The 21,094-nt window shown below is 44.3% G+C and overlaps 1 protein-coding gene across 4 annotated transcripts in view; it reads left to right on the top strand.

The window, feature by feature from the left end:
• Nucleotides 1-21,094, top strand: part of poe (E3 ubiquitin-protein ligase-like protein poe) — a 567,105-nt gene that overhangs the window by 25,449 nt on the left and 520,562 nt on the right. For all 4 annotated transcript variants that reach the window (XM_075878938.1, XM_075878937.1, XM_075878939.1 and 1 more), the window contains exons 2-4: nt 1,446-1,543; nt 8,049-8,152; nt 20,298-20,436. In XM_075878938.1, coding sequence (XP_075735053.1) covers nt 1,446-1,543; nt 8,049-8,152; nt 20,298-20,436 — 341 coding nt within the window. The remainder of the gene's footprint in view (nt 1-1,445; nt 1,544-8,048; nt 8,153-20,297; nt 20,437-21,094) is intronic.

Raw genomic sequence — 21,094 nt, 5'->3', positions numbered from 1 at the left:
GGAGGTATTATTATTATTTTTTACTTGGGAGATGGGCTCAGGGGAATTAGATTTAGGTTAGGTTAAGTAATTTGTGCAAGTGACACTATTGTGACTAAGAAAATACGAGCTCAGGTTCTTCTTTCTTTTGGCCATGTTGTCCAGACGTGTTGTTTGCTTTATAGCCATACCCATGTTGCCTGTGATAGATACGACATAAATTTAGTGAAAGCTCTAAATTTATTTGTTAAAAAAACAAGGACCATTTTTTCCTGGTTGAAAAAACATTATTTTGGGCTTGTGAAATCGACAAACATGTTAAAGTATAGGAAACACCTCACTGGTGATATGCATGCAAGTATATTTTCTTCGTTTGTATTTGCTTTTAAAATGCCTATCATGTAGGAGCTTTAGCAGTGCCAAAATTTATTCCATGAAGTGGTGCAGCCACATTGTTTTGATGTTAATTGGTAATGTGTTAAGTGTGTGTTTGTAGCGTTAGAGTATATAATGAGATGGTTGTGCATAGACCATACTGTTATTCAGTTTATATATGAAGGTTTTTTTTTGTAGTATTGAAAACTCAATAATTCTAGACCCCCTTTTCTTTTGTGGCATTGTAGCTTGGGCGTGCAAGCTGGGTAATTCAGCCATATGTCATGTTTTAATGGGAGATTTGATGTTGCAGCCCCTCCGCGGTGGTCTAGTGGCTAAGGTACTCTGCTGCTGACCCGCAGGTCACGGAATCAAATCCCAGCTGCGGTGGCTGCATTTTTGATGGAGGTGAAAATGCTGTAGGCCAGTGTGCTCAGATTTGGGTGCACGTTAAAGAACACTAGGTGGTCAAAATTTCCAGAGTCCGCCACTACGGCGTCTGTCATAATTATATAGTGGTTTTGGGACGTTAAACCCTACATATCAATCAATCAATCGACACTTGATGTTGCAAAATCCTTGGTCTCTGGAACGAAAGTGTTGAAGTGTTCTCGTCTTCAAGGCTGCCTTAAAGAAGACAAGGCTGCTTGTCGAAAGTCTGGCTTCAGTAACGCCTTCTGTTCCGAAGATTTTTCATCGCTTCAAGTTTTCATCTTGCCCTGAACTTTGCCTTATTTGTATTTAGAAAATGTTGCCATTGGTTCCCTTCAAAAGTTCTCTTTAGTCTGCTGGCAATATTTTGTATGTATACAAAAAGCATTGGATTAATTACAATATCATGGTTGTGCCAAACTAATCAGGGCTGAAAATTGGGAAATTGGTAACCATCAATCTTCGTCAACACCTCCTGTGATGGGTACGAGCGGAAATTATGTGCTTTTATCCTGTATGTTTCCTTTAACGTACCTGTCATAACTAGAGCAGTTAAATTTTTAGAAATTAAGTATCATTAACAAGATAATAATTGATGTGCTTTTTGTATAAACTTGTAGTGTATGTTTCTAGATACATTCTTGTTTTTCTTATTTCAGTGAAAGTGTGCTCGTGGTAGAGGATGAGGAAACCAGAGAGTTTCGTGAAGCTTTCGTTGCACTCAGTGCCCACTTCATTGGCACAAGTGCAACTTCATGTAAGTAGAGGCTTCACTTCTTGAAAAACCAGCTTCAATTGTATTTGGAGATGTATGCTGATTAAATTTTCTCAATGTGCTGAGTACACTAGCAACTTGCGTGTGCACGATGTGCATGCACCTATGTGTATGTACAGAGCCGTCCACTTCTACCCTGAACACCGCTCCGTGCATCTGGCGCTCCGCGAAGCGCCTCTGCTGGGTGCTTCGGAAAGTAGTCCGCAAGGGTAGTGACAGCTGTAGGCGGGGCCTTTGCCACGTCGTCTGCTAAAGTGCGGTCGCTCGACTGAATTGCAACTGCTTTGTGGTGTAGCAAGCATCACTGTTGTTATGTGCGCACGCAAATTGAGAAGTTAGTGCGTTTCTCGAGAAGCGCAGACACAGATTTTTCGCAAGCAATCGTACAGGTAATGAACCGTGACCCATACATGAGCAAAGCTTTCAAGTCGCGCCGCCACTGCCACAACTAAGTTATTCAGTGTAACAGAAATAATATTTCTCAGCTCACACGACTGCTTTTGATCAGCGCAAAGTTGAACGCCGTGAAATTGGAGATGAATATATCATGTAAGGCCTGACATAACAGCTTGCAATGTTTGAAAATTCTGATTAGATACTAACCTGTCAACAAAAGATAGTGACTAGTTCATTAATCTTATAAAACTGATATAACATTTGTGTATTACCGATATTGTTGCTCTCATGTGCTATAAAATTTAACTCGCCGATATTCCACCCTTATTCACTGCTTACCAGCAGCCGTGTTTCTTCGTGTCATTCAGGCAAAAAAATTAAGAAACGCTCTTATCGAATTTTCTGTGGAACTCGTACGGGGCAATTAGTGCACCAAACAAGTACCAATAACAAATTTTTACGGCTGTGAGCAGTTGCAGAATAAAGCTTCATACTTTTTGTCTCTGGGCGAAACGAGGCCCGCATCGCTTTATCTTTCTTGGATCGCAACGTTAGCCCACTGCGGTAATTCTTTGTGACCCTTCAATTCGTAGCGCCATCAAACCTTACTTTTTTTATTTCCACGTGATAAAGGGACTGCATATCTTCAGTAGTACTTCATTCCAGTATTATCTCCTAATTGAAGGGCTATGCCGAAAGTGCCGGAAGACGAAAGACGACGGATCATAGGTTTATGCCTGTGAGAATATTCTCCATGTGCTATATCTGCGATGAGAAACCGTCCTCTTGCATTGGAGACGCCCCTCGGCAGCCTCGTTGCTGGGTGACTACAATGGACAAAGATCTGCAAATTGTGGCAGCCGTAGTAGAACAGCGGGAAAGTACAGTCCGAGAAGTACAGGCTGAGCACGAGCTCAACCACGTTTCGGCTACAACCGTGAAGCGCCGCCTCTACGAAGCAGGACTTGGAAGCTGAATGGCTCTCAGGAAGCCGCTCATATGCGATCTGAGAACAAGGCGAGGCGGCTCCAGTTTTTGAATATCACGCGCACTGGTCTGCATCTCACTGGAAACGCGTGGTATTTATGGACCAATGCACGTTCAGGATTTGGTAGGATCAGAGAACATGAGTTTGGCGCCCCTTGAACATGTTTTCTAAACTGTTCAATGTTTAGACAATGTTTTCTAAAACACTTAGTGCCTTATTTTTTTTGGTGCGCGTGATGAAAAGTATGTATATTAAGCACGTTTATATAGAAAATTCTTCCTAACTTTATTTCACTTCTTGAGGTCACCCGCGAAGGCGACTTTCAATATTGAAGTTGATGCACGTGTGACTCAGATTTTGGGAAGCACGTTTGAAAACCTATGTAGACGACCCGCAAACCATTTGGCCGGTGGCTATAGCATCTCGGGCCTAGTCTGCTAAAGCTTGCCGTCTCTATTTTTATGGAAACCTCATTTCGCCCTCTGAGTCTCTTTCATTATGCCCATGACACAAGAAATATGAGTAGCTATCATGAGTGTTTGGCCCTAGCGCCTATTGTCACCAAGGCAACCACACTTAAAAAAACCTATTATTGGCTTGGTCAGTACCTTGTTGCTCTACTGCTTTCCGCATTTAAATGTTGCACCATCATAAAGCCATCTTTGTCCGTTAATAAACTATACTTGTTCATTTCCGACAGATATATGCCGCGATACATACATAGAGTAGTTGCCAATGGCTGAAGTTCAGTGACTGTTGGCGGGCAATCACAAATGGTGACCACGGTCCTCTCTTCAGGGTGCATGACTGCTCCAATCTAGACGATGTGGCATTGCCATTCCTTTTGGGCAAAATGTTTCCAAATAGAGAGTTCGTCTTTTAACAAGACCACTCCCAAGTACACACATCCAAGCTGACTTCCTCATTCCTGCAAGAGCATGGAGTTGCCATGCTGGAATGGCCGCCAGAATTCCCAGTCATGAACATCATTGAGAACATATGAGGAAACATGAAGGCAGCGTTGCGCTCCCGCAGCCTGCATGGCTTGTCTTCGAACAACCTGTCGTCAGGAGTACAAGACTGCTGGAAAAAAGCCAGTGTGAACGTTCACACATGCGACGCCTTGTATGCATCTCGTCCAAATAGGATGAGGGCGGCGATCGAGGCTCATGGTGATGCAACCCACTTCTAAATACTGTAATATAATTATCTAAATACTACAGTTGTGCTAACTGAAAGGCATTTGTAAATGTCTCAACATTTTATTTCAACTTCCAAATAAGCTTGAACAAAACTTTTTTTTTGACCAGATGAGACTAAATTATAGTTATGTCCACTTCTATGAGTTCTTTTCAATAACAGTGCATTGCATCGGTGAATTGCTACAGCATTCACACTTAGTATATTGCGTAATACACCCAGTTATATTTTTATTGTGCTTTTTGCAGTGCCCAACTTTGGGCTGATCGAAACAGTTGTGTGAGCTGTGGCAATATTACTTCAGTTTCACCAAATCACTCAGTTGTGGCAGTGGCAGCGCGGCTTGAAAGTTTTGTTAATGTATGCGATGAAGTTTATTACGTGTATGATCGCTTGCAGAAAAGCCACAGCCACTTCGTTTCTCAAAAAGCGCGCCAACTTCTCAATTTGCATGCGCACATAACAAAAGTGATGTTTGCTTCACCGCAAAGCAGGCGAAATTCGGTTGAGCAACCGCGCTTAAGCAGACGACGCGGCGAAGGCCTCGCCCACAGCTGTCATTGGGCTCACACGCTAGTTTCCGAAGCGCCCCACAGAGGCGCTCCGTGGGTCGGCCGCACAGAGCGGTGTTCAGTGTAGAAGTAAACCGCTCTGTACACTGTGCTCATGCACTGTGCTCTTTAATTACACTAAGCCACTTCAGTACAGGAAACTGGGAAAATAAAATATTTGTTTAAATTATCGGAAGGAGTTCAGGGTTCCTTTAGAAATGCGATTCGAAAAAAAAAAAAAAAGTTGGAATAATCTGTAGTCTAGAGCAATGACATTTTTGCTGTATATATATAATTTTATACTGCCATCAAATATGTAGTTAGTTCTGTAGTAAATTGCACAGTTTTTATTTTGTGTGATGACCATGAGTAAAGTATTCTTCATTTTGGACCAACTTTCTAGTTCTATGGCACTAAACTTTTAGAGTTTTGAGCCATTCATGGCCCATATTGCTCCACATCAATTGTAGAATGCAAATAACTATCAAGTGAGTGTGTATAAGACATTTTTAAGAGCGAAAAAATTGTAATGTGAGAAATTCTTAGTTCTCAATCATACTGATTGTTTACTTTAGGTTCGTAATAATTATGCATAACATATCAAGTTTTATAGAAGATACTTGCACCCTTCACATGTTAAGGAATGTGAGCGAAATTTCATCCCAATCGGGCTATCAGAAGTGCCAAATATGTACATGATGTCTCAACTCAAGAAGTTGTACAAAAATTTGTCTTAAGACAAATGCATTTGAAATGTAATCTAAGTAGAAAAATTTTTTTTAAGATTTCTTCTACCATGAGAGCTTGGCAATCATGGTTATTTTGAGCATGTGGTTTCAGTGAAAACCTCATATGAAATGCAGTGGCAAGCAGCCAGGTGACAACTTCCAGGGAACTCTAGACAATGAAGTATTTTTGTTTTCTAAGTCACCCTCATCTTTTTAAAGGTGATTTTAACCTACTTAGAGTGTAATTAAATCTTCGTTTTTTTTTTGTCATGAAAGTAGAGAAACTAAACTTGTGAGAGCAAGTAAAAACGAAAAATAAGTAATTTTGTAGAAAACAAAACTTTTAATTTTCGACTTGCATCTCCCAACTCTAGCAGTTTTCTGGCAAGGTTTAGGTATTGGTGAATGTATGCTCCCCAGGTGCTCCTGTCAAGCACCTTGTACTAAAGATGCCCAGCAAATAAGCAAAAAGGCTTAAAGCCGAACCAAATCCCAATCGTGCAGTACTGTTCTCGAATGGCATATTAAACGCCACAAACTGTAAGTTGTGGGAAGCATTTCGGTCCAGCAAGTGCATAGGCAGAGGTCGAAAGCTGTGGAAGTCGTGTAGAGCAGACACTCAACGTAAACGTGGCTACACACACGATGTCTGAATGTCATCACAACCAACAATGTGAAACACAGCCGGGCTACAAGCTGCAGGCATGCCACAGAATCAAAGAATCTCGTGGTTCTGTCTGCGTCTTTTGGTTTTCACATTTTTGCTTGTAATGTCAACACCCACTTTTGGTCATGTCAGCATCCATTAGAATCTGTTTGCTGAGAATATATGTATGCGACCGGCTTCTCCTTCTTGAACGGTGAGGAGGAGAGGAGGATGCAAGTAGATTTTGATCTTTACATGCAAGTAGTTTTGCTATTACGGCAACATTTGAAGAATTCTCATGGCTGGGTGTTAAAGGAACTGACAACTTCCCAGAAGATAAAATGAGATGACTGCACGGATGGAAAGAGATGGTCTCTCATAGAGACTCAAAGCAATCCTTTTTTTTTTGGGGGGGGAGAAGTGGAGCTATATTTTTATTTCTCTATTGAAAATAGCGAAAATAACCTGCGGCACCATCTGGTAGCAGAAACTTCAATTATCTGAGCTGTGCTGTAAACAATTTTCCTGTTAGTATTGAAATATTGTTTGCTTCTTTATAGTAAAAGATATTTTATGAAAATGTACCTATAGGCCTGTGTTGGTAGTACGCATTAAAGTGGCGCTGTCTCTTCGCATGATGTGATCATCCCATACTCGTCAGTGCATCTTCAGCACCTTTTGTACGTGCTTATGAAACTGTGCAAGCAGTTTCCAGGTCGCTAAGATTTTGGAGTGATGTGGTGTTTTTACCTACACTTTATCTCGGAAATGACTAGCTTTGACGTTTTCTGTGATTTGACTTCGCTCGTGTTTCCGGGAGTAATTACGACGAGACAAGTCATCTACGACACCGGCGCATCAACCTTGGGTGCAGGCGCACGCAACGCGGTACAAATATAGCGAAGCTGAAGAAAGCCACATTGTGTCATTGTAACGGCTTGTTATTTTCGAAAATAGTCGTAAATCTCAGAATAAATGCGGTTAAGCATAGGTAAACAAATATAGCGAAGCTGAATAAAGCCACATTGTCTCATTGTAACTGCTTGTTATTTTCGAAAATAGTCGTAAAGCTTAGAATAAATGCGGTTAAGCGTAGGTAAAGGAACTCCTGCGAAAGCAGAACAATGACAGCATGCACAAGTCCCTAGAAGGGATACCGGCAGTCGCTATCAATTCTCAGCGTTGCTGGACAAAAAGGCACATCAGTGTTCAGAGCCTGTCACATCGAAAAATACTGATTATAAAATAACTACATGCTTTTGGGAGTAACTACTGCAGCTGCGAACACTGCGAAGGGTAAGCTTTCGGTCACGCCGAAAAATACTGTGTCGAAAAAAATTGGTTGTCGGTCTCTTCAAGACTCCTGTACAACTGCATAGCTAAATTTTGACCTTTGGGTGGTTTATGGACATTTTTAACCTTTTGAAGTCCATGGTCGGGCACTGCTCAACGCATTCTTTTATGGTTGATTCACAAGCATGTTTTCTCATTGCATTATGCACCATCTCTAAATGTGCAAGCAAGCTTCTTTAGTTCACGTGTGATTTGTTTAGTTTCAGTCTGAAATAGGTAGAACAAAGGTGTTTAAAGTTACAGACCGCAAGGGGTTATAGATATTGTGGGTTCTGTGCTTCTTTTATATTTATTCTGCACTCTCCTTTCAAGCTTTGCACATTTGCTTTAATTTGCAAAATTTGTGAATCTTTGGCTTTTTTCTTCTAAAGGTCTGTCTTTTTTGCATGCATAAAAGTTGGGCATGTCCTCCTTACATAACCTGTGGAAGGTAACTGTTATGTGCTTGCAAGCATTTTGTTGCAACTTTTACCTATGTAGAACTTGCTATTATTTCTGTACTTGCTGCTCATACTTGTGAGAGCCAGCGAAAGCTGGTATTATGTAGTAAATGAAAAGTGAAGATTGAAACAAATATTGTTTTTTTAAACTTTTCAGATAAATCAATGACATGTTTCTCTTTCAGTGTCCCGGAGTCAGATAACAACTGCTGCCCAGGCCTGCAGCATTCTCTTGCGTATGCTGCTGAAGTGGCTGAAGGCGCACAGGGAAAATGCATTCTTACAGCAAGTAAGTTGCTGCATGTTTCAAAAAACTAGTTTTTATCATACAGATGTAATTCCTCAAAAATACAAATAAGTAATGCTTTCATGAAGTAATCAGGGGGTTGGGAACAGCTTTAACCTTCTGTATAGAACACAGTTTTGTTTTCATCAAACGCTGATGCCCAAAGGGGTTTTTATCAAGAAAAGGACTTGATTCACAGAAGTTTGAACATATGAAATGTCATTTATTGCTCCCTTCATACATCAATGCCATCCACTCAATGTACATACACGCCGATGTTAGAGAACAGGAGGGCAGGCAGTCATTTTGGCGTGCAGGAGAGCTGTCTTCACGACAGGTGAAAGCTCAGAAAGTGAATTTTCAATTCCAAGCCTTGAAGCACAGGGGCCCCTGCAGTGTGCAAGCTGCAAAATTTATAGATGTTGAAGACGAGCTATCAAACTAAAGAAATTTTGCACATTTTGTTCATTCGTGGAAATCTCATTCACGTTAAGAGCGTGACGTACAGTTTAGTACTTTCTTTTTTGTCAGAATGAATAGGTGCACATTAGAATTCGGTACTTGCAGTATTTTAGTTTTTGAGTGATGTTAGTAATCGGGTGTGCATTGGAATTAGGACACGTTAGAATTAGGTGAATATGGTAAGTTTTTGTGTTCTCATATTGGTGCCGCCCTTAGATGATGATCTAGAGGTACCAAATTTAACCAAGTGTAATGCACCTCAAATTCAAGTGCTCGTGAGATACCTGGAAGTAAAAAGAAAAAAGAGAGGAAGTGTTTTCAGCATGACAGAAAGACTTATTTGTTCACAATCACTTCTGTACAACTTTTAGTCACTGTTAGGCCACGCAATCTTATCTTCCATACACTTCATGGCAGTGGAAATTCTACAGTTCTTGAAAGCCTTCTTGATCATGCCTGCTGGAATTCTAAGCCAAGACCCCCCGCAGGGGCGCCTGCGCAAGTAGGCGTTTAGTGTGTAGCGACACCACGGACCCGAGCTAACGGGGGAGTTTTGACTCCCTCCCACGCCTAGCCGTGCGTGGCTTTGCTGTGTCCGGGGAAAAGGGGATCCTGGGGGTTGAGCCAATGCTGGATGATTGGACCTTTAAGGCCCCCCGGCAGAGGCAACACACCCCTTTGGCCCCGGCTTCACGTAGACGGCACCCCTGGGCTGACCCACCCAGGGGAAATCGGCAGTCGCCTTTTCCTATCTCTCTCTGCCTAGATCTTAGCCTTTATCCCTCACTATCTATCTGTCCTGTCTTCTACTCTTTTCTGTTTACTTCCAATTTTCCTGGCGGCAAGGGTTAACCCTGTGCAAATAGCCTACCTTGGTCTAGGCGCATTGGGTTATGGCAGTGTTGTACGGCTGACGTCTGCAAGCTTTCAGCACCTGCAAACTTGCAGCGTCCCCTTGTTGGGCTCCGTGGTGGGTGGCCGCCAACGCTGCTGAACAAAAATAAGACTGGCATGCATGGAGCATTCCCTCTACTGCCTGATCGTACCGGCCTAAAGTGGGTACGCACCGACGACAGCAATTTCTTCAACCAGCCAATAGAAACTTTTCCCCACTTCCACGTCATTCACTGTGAAAAAACCGGAAAGCAATCCAGGACCGTATCTCCTTTCGTAGTTGCCAGGTGTCTTACTGAAACTCTGGGGCTGGATACAAAGTAACCAAAATGGCTAGCGGAGACCTTCTTCTCGAAATTCGGGACAAAGCACAATTTGTAAAGCTAGATAGCCTCTCAACGTTTGGTGATGTACCAATAACCGTAACTCCACACAGATCTATGAACATCACTCGCGGAGTGGTATCTGACGCAGACTTACTTGACCTGACCGAAACTGAACTTTTGGAAGGGTGGAAGAGCCAAAATGTCAATAATATACAGAGAATTATCATCAGAAGAGATAATAAGGAAATACCGACGGAATATTTAATACTCACGTTTGCATCCAGTAAACTACCAGATTCTATTCAAACAGGGTACACGAAGACATCTATCAGGCCATATATACCAAACCCTCGTCGTTGCTTCCAATGCTAGAAATATGGCCATGGCTCTAAAACCTGTCGTGGTCGCCAGACTTGTGCACAATGTGGAGTCCGAGGCCACGTGTCTGAGAACTGCAAACAACCGCCACACTGTGTAAACTGCGAAGGAAACCATGCCGCATATTCACGCTCCTGCACATACTGGAAAAAGAAAAAGAAATAATTACGTTGAAGGTGAAGGAGAACATTACATTTAAGGAAGCACGGTGAAGAGTCGCTCCATTCTATGGACCTACATACGCTGATGCGGCGCATCAGGGGGCACCGCCGCACCAGCCCTCGCCACTCCTTCGGCCCGCGCATACCGAGCCAATGGTTGTGGCACCTGCCCCCAAGGCGGCTGTAGCCCAGGCTACACCGCCTACTCCCAAACAGACACCAGAGACTCCAGAGTCCTCCGGTCTCAAGGCCTCACCTCCCCAGGCGAGGCCCGAAATTCGAACTAACAGCCCGCACGTGCGGGCATCCAGTGCCTCCGAGGAGGCAATGGATACGTCGGTACCCTTGGTGCCGAAAGAGCGGCGTGGCTCCTTGAAGCGCGCCAAGAAAACAAAAATGCAGATAACAAGGCCTGGTGACGGCCCTGTTAAGTGAACTCAAACTCCCTGTCTAAACAGCCACTCGCTTTTCGTACACACAGCACTATTTTACATTCAGCATGAACACTCAAATTATTCAATGGAACGTCAGGGGCCTTCTTAGAAACCTTGACGACATTCAAGAACTCTTACACGAACACTCACCAAAAGTGCTGTGTGTACAAGAAACACACCTTAATTCAAAACACACAAATTTTCTTCGTAAATACGTTATTTTCCGAAAGGACCGTGTTGATGCCATGACATCATCCGGAGGTGTTGCCATCATAGTGAATCAAGGAATTGCATGCACACACTTACAACTCCAAACATCCCTTGAGGCAGTGGCTGTTTGAGCAGTTCTTTTTGGTAAACTGATCACAATCTGCACTATTTACATTCCTCCTAGCTATCAGCTGCAAAAACGTGATTTAAACTCTCTAATTGATGAACTTCCGGAGCCTTATGTTTTCCTTGGAGACTTTAATGCGCATAGCAGGCTATGGGGTGACTCTCGGTATGACGCGCGAGGTCGACTGATCGAACAGTTCCTTCTCTCGTCGAGCGCGTGTCTTCTAAATCGAAAAGAACCAACGTATTATAATCTCGCTAATAACACCTACTCCTCCATAGACCTAAGCATAGTATCTCCATCTCTTGTGCCTCTACTCCAGTGGAAATTCGTCAGTAATCTGTACGGAAGTGACCACTTCCGCGTAGTTTTGAGCACAACTACAGTAACTGAGTGCCCACCACGTGTTCCCAAGTGGCTCATAAATAGAGCCGACTGGGAACAGTTTTATACCATCGCTCGTCTAGGTTGGAATGACATATGTACTTTGAACATTGATGATGCTGTGAACTACTTCACAGCGTTTTTGATTGATGCTGCAACAAAATGCATCCCACAAACAAATGAACACTCTGGAAAACGGCGTGTGCCATGGTGGAACTCTGAATGCCGAAACGCGCGCAAACAGCAAAACAGAGCTTGGAGGCTGCTTCGGAACTCACCGACAACCAAAAATCTTGACACCTTCAAGAAAATAGTCTCAAGGCAAGAGAACGCGTCGGCAGGCCAGAAGAGAAAGGTGGCAGAAGTTTTTGTCAGGAATCAATTTATACACACAGGAGGCTAAAGTCTGGAACATGGTCGGTAGGATAGCAGGAAAACAAGTACACACACTTCCACTCGTAAACACTCAGGGTGATACCTTGGAAGATCAGGCAAACTTCCTCGGTGCACACTTTGAACAGGTGTCCAGTTCATCCCACTATACTGACACTTTCCAAAAATACAGAACAAGAATAGAAAAGCAGAAACTCGAACACAAATGCACTAGATACGAGGCATATAACCAAGCTTTCAGTCTAGCTGAGCTGCGAACGTCTCTAAACTCCTGCAGTACTTCTGCCCCAGGTTCTGACCATGTGGTGTATGAAATGTTAAAAAAACCTACCAATCGAAACACGAAAAACCTTACTTTGTTTGTACAATGCTATCTGGTTTTCTGGCAATATCCCTACCTCCTGGAAAGAGGCTATTATTATTCCCATTTTGAAAGAGGGCAAGGACCCTTCTTTACCTTCGAGTTATAGGCCTATTGCACTTACAAGCTGCTTGTGCAAAGTATTCGAAAAAATGATAAACTGCCGACTTGTACATATCCTTGAAACAAACAATTTGCTCGACCCATTTCAGTGCGGGTTTCGAGAAAGTAGATCCACCACAGACCACCTTGTTCGTATCGAGGCACAGATCAGGGACGCCTTCGTCCATAAACAACATTTTCTCTCTGTATTCCTCGATATCGAAAAGGCTTTATGATACAACATGGCGTTTTGGAATTCTAAGAGACCTGTCCCACCTTGGCGTGCGCGGAAGAATGTTTCACATAATCGAAAATTACCTGTCAAACCGGACATTCTGTGTCCGAGTGGGCACGGTTCTTTCCCATTTATTTGTCCAGGAAACAGGCGTGCCACAAGGTGGTGTACTTAGCTGCACACTTTTTCTCATCAAAATGAATTCCTTGCGCTTGTCCATTCCTCGCAATATGTTTTATTGTATATATGTCGATGACGTCCAGCTTGGCTTTAGATCTTGCAATCTGGCAATGTGTGAGCGGCAGGTTCAGTTAGGTTTAAACAAGGTCTCGAAATGGGCAGAGGAAAATGGATTCCGACTGAACCCACAAAAAAGCACGTGTGTCCTGTTCTCCTGAAAGAGAGGCATGCACTCAGAACCCGACATTGAACTGCACGGTCAACGTCTGTCTGTTAATACGGAGCATAAATTCTTGGGATTAATTTTGGACAACAAGTTAACCTTTGTACCACACATCAAGTATCTAAAAACAAAATTTTTAAAAGCCATGAATGTTTTAAAAGTGTTGTCACGTACTAGGTGGGGTAGTGACAGGCAATGTCTCATGAACCTATATAGAAGCCTCATTCGCACCCGCTTAGATTATGGGGCGGTTGTTTATCAGTCTGCGACTCAAAGTGCTTTGAAGATGCTGGACCCCGTGCACCATTTGGGCATCCGCCTTTCTACGGGTACTTTTCGCACCAGCCCCGTAGAAAGCCTTTATGTTGAGTCAAATGAGTGGTCGCTTCATCTGCAGAGAACTTACATGTCCTTTGTTTATTTCCTTAAGGGGGGACGTGGCCTTCGAAAACCCAAAAAATGCCAAAAAAGTCCATTTTTAGAAAACAGTATATTTGGTCAGTATAATCTATAAACTACCTCCTCTGTAAATATCAGCGCCGAATTCGCGCTAAAAGTACCTCAAATAAAATATTTAGCTAGCCGAGGCAACACCTGAGGAGCGCGTGATCGTCAAAAACACCCTAACTTCGCGCGCACGCCGTTTCTCCCCCGCTCAACCGAGCGCCGCCATCTTGGTCACGTTTTGTTCGTGATTTCTTGCTTTTTTTTTCCCGCCATCAGCGGTGACAACGACGTGGTCGAGGCGTAACTGGCTTGCGATTGGGTAGCGCGCGGGGTATTCGAGTTTCCCGCTTTTCAAACGCGGAGCTACAATTGGACGGAGCACGCGCTCCTTCGGAGCGAGGGGAAACGAGTGGTTGCTATTGGCTGGTGCGCGCGCTCACGTGCTCATCTCCCACGCATGGTGCGGCTGCCGCGCCGGCCGCGCGGCTTGTTGTCTGCTCCGACTTGTTCGTTGCAAACGTTCTCCGTGTGCTTCTTCGTCTTTTGCGATTGGCCTCGGCACTGTCGTGCAAACCGTCTTCACGAGATGATAGTTCTGCGCAGCCCCCCCGATCGTCGAGTTCTCCCATGCCTTCTGCTTGAACAGTCGAAAGTTGCCGGACGCACGACCGACGCAGCTCTTTGTGCCGAGGAGGCTCTTCAAAAGCTTTGCACGTGGTTTGCGGCGATGGATCGCACGCTTCGCAGGAAACGCGCGACTGCGCTCGCTTTCGGTAAACGAAAGCACCGACCGCCTATTCCACGGCATTCGCGGAAACGCCCAACAAGTCGGCAGTCAGTCGGCGATAACGAAGTCACCCTGGATCCTCAGCCGTCAACAAGTTATCGCAACCCAGCGGACAATGCAGAGGTGGTGCGACGCAGGTGTGTGTCAGAGTCATCAACTGAAGGCATGCTTATCGATGTTATCACGCATCAACGTGAGGCTGCACGCGCGCCTAACCGAGATCGGGCTGTTGAACATGACTGTGAAACGATCGATGTGGAAATGACAGGTGCGTCGGCAGACGCCGTTAATCAACGGAGTGATAACGAGACTTTACTCGGCGAGCGTCGTACCATTCAAGGGCATATTCAACCAAGCTTTCTGTCCGCGCAAACGGCAGAGGCGCAGTCGATAACAGTTTGCGAGTCGCTCGGCGCGATGTCGACAACTGAGCGGAAATTCGCACTGACAGCGTCTCAGGAACGTGAAACTACGCCTGCGCCAGAAGAAGAATACGTGCTTATGCAGATGACCGCTCTGAACGCGATGATTGGGAAAACACTGTGCCCAATTTGCCATTGGCAAGACCTCGCTGTGGACCGGGACACAAGGCTTGGACTTGCCGTGAAAATGGTGCTTATATGTCGTTCTTGCGGCACAGCCAGCTCTCACTGGTCGTCAGAGAGAAAAGAAGGTGCGAGAGTCTTCGATGTAAATGTTAGATCAGTGCAGGCAATCAGGTGCATTGGAAAAGGACCTACTGCTATAAATGACTTCTGGGCAGTGATGAATGTGTCGCACAGAGGATTGCACCAGAAGACTTATCAACGCCACTTAAAGAATGTGATAAAGCCAGCTGCCAAAGTGGCTGCACAAACTGTTTTGACAGATGCTGTACAGGCCGTCAAGAACACATACGAAGAAATGAAAGTGAACTTCACGAAAAACATTACAGTGGTGTATGATGGCACATGGCTAACTCGTGGGCACAGCTCGCACATTGGTGTAGGCTGTGTTATTGAATATTTCATGGGTCTGGTGATTGACTGCACAGTCTTGTCTAATTTCTGCCTTGGGTGTACGCTAGGGCCACCTGAAAGCCACCCTACATATGAAGAATGGAGGAAGGCTCACGAGTGCCAAAAAAACACCGATGTAGGCGCAGGGCGCATGGAAGTTGAAGCTGCACTGCAGCTTTTTGGGCGCTCCATCAGCAAGAACGACCTCAGGTACACAAACGTAATTTGTGATGGAGACAGCCGCACCTACACAGCCCTGTGCAATGATCAGACATATGGATTCATACCACTCACAAAGGAGGACTGTGTGAATCATGTCCAGAAAAGAATGGGCACTGCGCTCCGCTCTCTTGTGAGCAAAGCAAAAAAGGGAGAAGCACTTGGTGGAAGAGGTGGCCTTACGCAAGATCTTATAAAGAGGCTCACCAGCTATTATGGCCTAGCCCTGCGAAGCAACACAGATGTGCAAGATATGCAAAGGGCGGTGATGGCAACACTCCACCACATTTCATCCACTGATGCCGAGCCCCATCATCAGCTGTGTCCTCCTGGTGCCCTCAGCTGGTGCAGGCACCGTTCAGCAGAAGCAGAAAGAAAGTCACCACCTCCACACAAGTACAACCTTCCTAGCACGGTTATAGAAGCACTGCGGCCCATCTACCAACGCCTTTCCGACCCTCAACTGCTGGCTCGATGTAGCGGCAACAAGACTCAAAATGCTGCCGAGAGCGTCCACTCAGTGATTTGGTCACTGATATCCAAGCAGCAGCATGCCTCCCTCTTCACTGTGGAAGCAGCAGTGCATGAAGCTGTTGCAAAGTACAATGTAGGCAGCTTGCGAGCTTACACCGAGATTTGCACTGCACTAGGTGTAAAACCTGGGGCTGTTGCCCTCCAGAGGGCTGCAGAAAAGGACAGCCTGCGGGCTAAAAAATCATCAAAGGACCAAAAGGCCACCTGCAGGCATGGACACCAAAGACTACTGTTCTGGTGCATATTGATGAAGGTGAAGTGCTAGAAAAACTTTGAAAGCCATTTTCTCTGAAGTGTGTTTTGGGCACTTAGTGTTGCTTGTGAAAAGTGTAGCGTGGCAGTCACTGGACCGATTTTGATGCTGGTTTTTTTTTAATCCTTGAAGTCTTGTTGACAGGATGACATTATTCTTTACCTTGCTTAGGGCCTAGTTTTTTTTTGCATGTGTTAACTAGTGCATGAGAAGTTCTGATGCAATGCATGAAGCTGATGGAGATGTTATTTGTAAAAAAAAAACTAAAAGGAATAGACAATTTTTGATAATGTCATCCTGTGTAGTCTTCTTTTGAGTAAAGATCAAAACCTTGGACCTTCCTGGCATGTTTTGTTACAATGCTAGGCTTTTCACCAGCAGACTATGTCATCAGATTATGTAACATAGTGTAATTTGAAAACTACTCGAGATATCGCAATGAAACTTCATATATAGCTATACGAGACACTCTTCAGTATGCCTGCCATATTTCATTACTCTAGCTCAACAAACAAACAAGTTTTTTTCGATCGCCACCTCCCCCCTTAAGGTGGAAGCAGACAAGAAGCACCCCTCATACTCTACTATTAATGATTTGTCGAGCTCAATTCTGTTTCAAAACAGGCCTTCGATGAGACGGCCCTTCTCAGTTCGCCTGAAGAGTCTAGCTGAGGAAACTGGAGTCTCACTTGAACACAGTTTAATGGCTCCTGTAGCATACCCGCCACCGTGGCAGTGGCAGACTATAGACTGCGATGTGTCTTTTTTAGAAGTTACAAAACATGCGCCTATTGCCCATATCCGAACATACTTCCTGGAACTTCAACACAAATACACACGTCCTGAGTTCTTTACAGATGCCTCCAAGTCTAACTCCTCTGTGTCCTTCGCTGCTGTCGGCCCATCCTTTTCGGATGCTGGCCCTCTACATCGAGGCACAAGTATCTTCACAGCGGAAGCTTACGCTATACTTGTGGCGGCTAAACACATCAAGCAATTACAATTACAAAAAGCAGTAATTTATACGGACTCACTCAGTGTGGTAACGGCTCTGCACACTCTTAAAAAACACAAAAACCCAGTCCTCGTCTCACTTTACTCCATTTTGTGCACACTCTACACACTCAAACAACATGTTGTAGTGTGCTGGGTGCCAGGGCACCGTGAGATTCAAGGCAACGTGAGGGCGGATCAGCTCGCTGCATCCGTCCACAAAAGCACTGCTCCTACACCCATATCAATCCCGGCCCTTGATCTTAAGCCGTCTATCAAACGAAACCTCAGGGACTACTGGCAGAGCAAGTGGGATACACACACAAAAAACAAACTACACATTATCAAGCCACACCTTGGCCATTGGCCACCAGTACCAAAATCACGTCATACACAGGTAACATTAACGAGGCTCAGGATAGGACACACATACACCACACACTCATATCTTTTGTCCGGTGGCGATCCACCATTGTGTGACAGATGTGGTGAAGCACTAACAGTTCTTCACATTTTAATTCAGTGCAAACAATTGGACACTATAAGAAAACAACACTTTCCATTACCCTACCGACAACATATACCTTTACATCCTGCAATTTTCGTCGGTAGGGAACCACTTTTTAGTCATAAATCATCGTTAGCGTTTTTACAAGAAATTCATAGTTTTCATATCATATACCCGGGCATTCCGTAGCACGACCTCTCCAGAGAGGTGGTCGCTGCGGTGGCTACACAAGAAAGCACTTGCCTCACGGCCCTTGGACGCAAGGGTATGAACGAGTGAGGCACTTGTGCTAATGCCATACATATCCACCATCGTCTTTTATTATCACCAACTTTTGTCATCTATTCACACCACACACACCTTTCACGGCATGGTCATGATTTTATTACTTGTATGTTCTTACCCGCCTTACCGCGAGGAATTTTATGGCCCTTATACAGCCGCTAATCACAATCATTGTCCACATTCCTTGTCCCATGAACTGGCGCTCTTTGGCCATTGAATGGCCCTTGCGCCAAAAAACACCATATATCATCTAAGCCAACACTCGCATTGCCATTTCCACAGTAAATGCACGTGTCACCTATTGCCGGCCGCAAATGTATGGCAGCCTTGCATCAGCCATTCATTATATAGTGCCTGCATACACTTAGTAACTTTGCTCGTACTGGACAGACTCTCAAAATTTTTTCGGCGGTGAATTCGTGAGGCAATAAGGGGTTTTAGTGAATTCTTTTCATGGCTACCTAAAAAAGAGTTGCAGGGCCCCTTCAAATATTCCACCTCTCCCCTCACCGTGCACGAATGAGAGCATTGTGAATGAAGGGTGCGGCAAGAGCGATTATGAGGAATCGAATGATGATGCCGAAACTTTGGAGCCAGTGCCCGCAAGCATGCCTGCAGCAATTGGCTACATTATTAGCCTCGGGCAGCTTTTATATGCCAAGGGCCTCAGCGAAGAGCGTGCTCTTGCTTTAAATAATCTCGATACCACCCCAAATCGCTTCTTTTGTTTGAAGCATGTGCTTTACGGACATTTTTGTGGAAAAAAAAAATTAGTTTTCACTTGAAGCTGTTTTAAAGCTGTGTTTTATTTACTATGAACTTTGGGATACAGCGAACAGATGCTCAGTCATGCTCAGGTTCATTATAAGCAGACTCAACTGTACTATGAAAAATACAATTTACAATAAATAAATTTAGAATAAATTTACAATAAGTAAATACAATTTACAATAAAGTAAAGGGGAGAGTCTCAATAGCACACTGTGGGCAAGTGTAGACACCTAGCATCAAGAAACACAATCATGATGAGTGTAATAATCAATGGTTCTGTGTAGGATCAATTTTTTTCTGATGATGAGTATAGTTGTCATCAGTCATTTTGTCTAAAAATCTTCTGATGACTATACTCGTCGACAGTTGGGAAAGGGTTTGAGTAAAGATCTCCACAGTTAGGCGCAAGGATTTGAATAACTCTTCCTAACGACACTGCCATGTGTTCTTGCACATGGCCACCTGTAAGGAGTGGCAAAACTATTCTCATAGTAGCTACTGCCTTGTTTCATGATGTTCACTCCACCCAACTTCTTTGCTGCTGCAGTGCACTGTGCAGGCTAGCACAGCTACAGCCGTTGAGGTGGTGTCATGGCCTCTGAGATTTCTGCAGCTAAGCCTGCTAAAGCATGTCCTTTGCTATGGTATTGTAGCTGTCTCGAAAGTCACGCCTTACTGTGCAGTTACGCTCAACAGCAGAGGGATGACAAATGAATGCAGTGACTGGTGATGTTTGTGGGGAGGGGTTGAGAAATGACTTTTGCATCAGCCTCTCGTTATAGCCACCAGTGAATGCTCTTCAAAAGCTGATAAAGCAAAGCATTAGCATGTGAGCAGCCTTGATTAGCATGTGAGCAGCCTTGGGTGTCCCAAGCCTGCCAAGCTGGCGTGGCGAGGTTCATTGGTCTATGCTTTGTGTGTGTCATCATGGGCTCGATCAGCAGCAAAGTCGGTTACTAAGTTGTGTCTGGGTTGCTCCTTGACGGTGGCCTCTTTTAATTTTTTTAGTTTTGTTGGTTTCTTTGATTTTGAGGCAATGCGGATGAGCTAGGTGCTAAACAGATGCAAAAGACCACTGTTATGGAACGGAACATAGCTGTTTGTAAAGGCTGTTGCGCTAGGGGCCAAGTCGCACTGTGCTGTTGCTGCAAGTCACTGCCGCTTTTCAGTGTGGGTAAAATAAAATGCAGGAACACCCATGTACTGAAATTTGAGTGGTACAATTTAATCCAAAAATACCTCACTATAGCATGCTGCATAATTATATCGTGTTTGCACATTAACCTTAAGAAATGAAATTTTTAATTTTCTTATATAAAGGGATGTATCGGGAATGTTCATGAAAATTGTAAGGTAGTAGTATATCCATTCAGTATTAGTCAAGCTAAACTTTCATTATGCTGTTCCAGAAATGTTATACATTAATTTTCTTAGTGCAGAATAAAGTATAGCTTCAATCTGTTTTTTTTTTTACTTCTTTCAGAGCGTCATTGTGGGCCTTATTAGTGGCCTGTGTCTATCTAATGCGGGCACACCATCCAAGCTAGAGTTGAGTACTATGTCCTCAAAGCTCAAGATTGCCCACCTTCCTCCCAGTCTGATACCAAAACAAGATGGGACTGGTAAGCTGCCTTGAGTGTGCATTTTTATTGTGGTGACAATAGCTCGAATCTTGTTCAAGTTGAAAAAGAGAGCTGAAGTTACTGTATTTACATCTGTGTCTAAAGCTCTACTACCAATTCATGAGTGCCTTCATGAGGATTGCAAAAAATGCGCACCATGATTGTTGCTTTTGGAAGAAACTGTATGTTTTCAGTTTTTTTTATTTTTCTCAAAAAAGTAAATTAGTGGCTATTTAATTTTGAGGCCTCAATGTCTCTGCAGCTAGGGCAGGTACGCGTATTTGGAATTACTGGCCCCACATCGCACGAAAGAGGGAAAAGATAGAGTGCGAGGAGGATGCCAGTGCCAGCCTCAGGATTGCTCGCGCGCTATTGGTTAGCTTCTGGAGGTGACGTGCTGGTGACGCAGCGACACCGACTAAACTTGCACACCTGCACCTCATTTTCAGCCATGCTCCCCGCTCTGCCATAGACCCTCTCCGGCTAAGCGGCGCAGCCCCCTGCCATAATCTGTGGTAACGAGGGACGGGGTCTGGCTTACACAATAAGGTAGCGAAAAAAATACTGCCTATTCAGACGCCGCGGAAGCCTCGGAGAGTGCATTGTTAACTCCCCCCAAGATTGTCCGCTTCGTGGTCATTTGAAGCAAAAACGTGGG

Source organism: Rhipicephalus microplus, chromosome X, assembly GCF_043290135.1.
Source record: "Rhipicephalus microplus isolate Deutch F79 chromosome X, USDA_Rmic, whole genome shotgun sequence".
NCBI lineage: Eukaryota > Metazoa > Arthropoda > Arachnida > Ixodida > Ixodidae > Rhipicephalus > Rhipicephalus microplus.
Note: the sequence above shows the minus strand (reverse complement) of the source record. Positions and strands in the feature narration are given on the sequence as shown.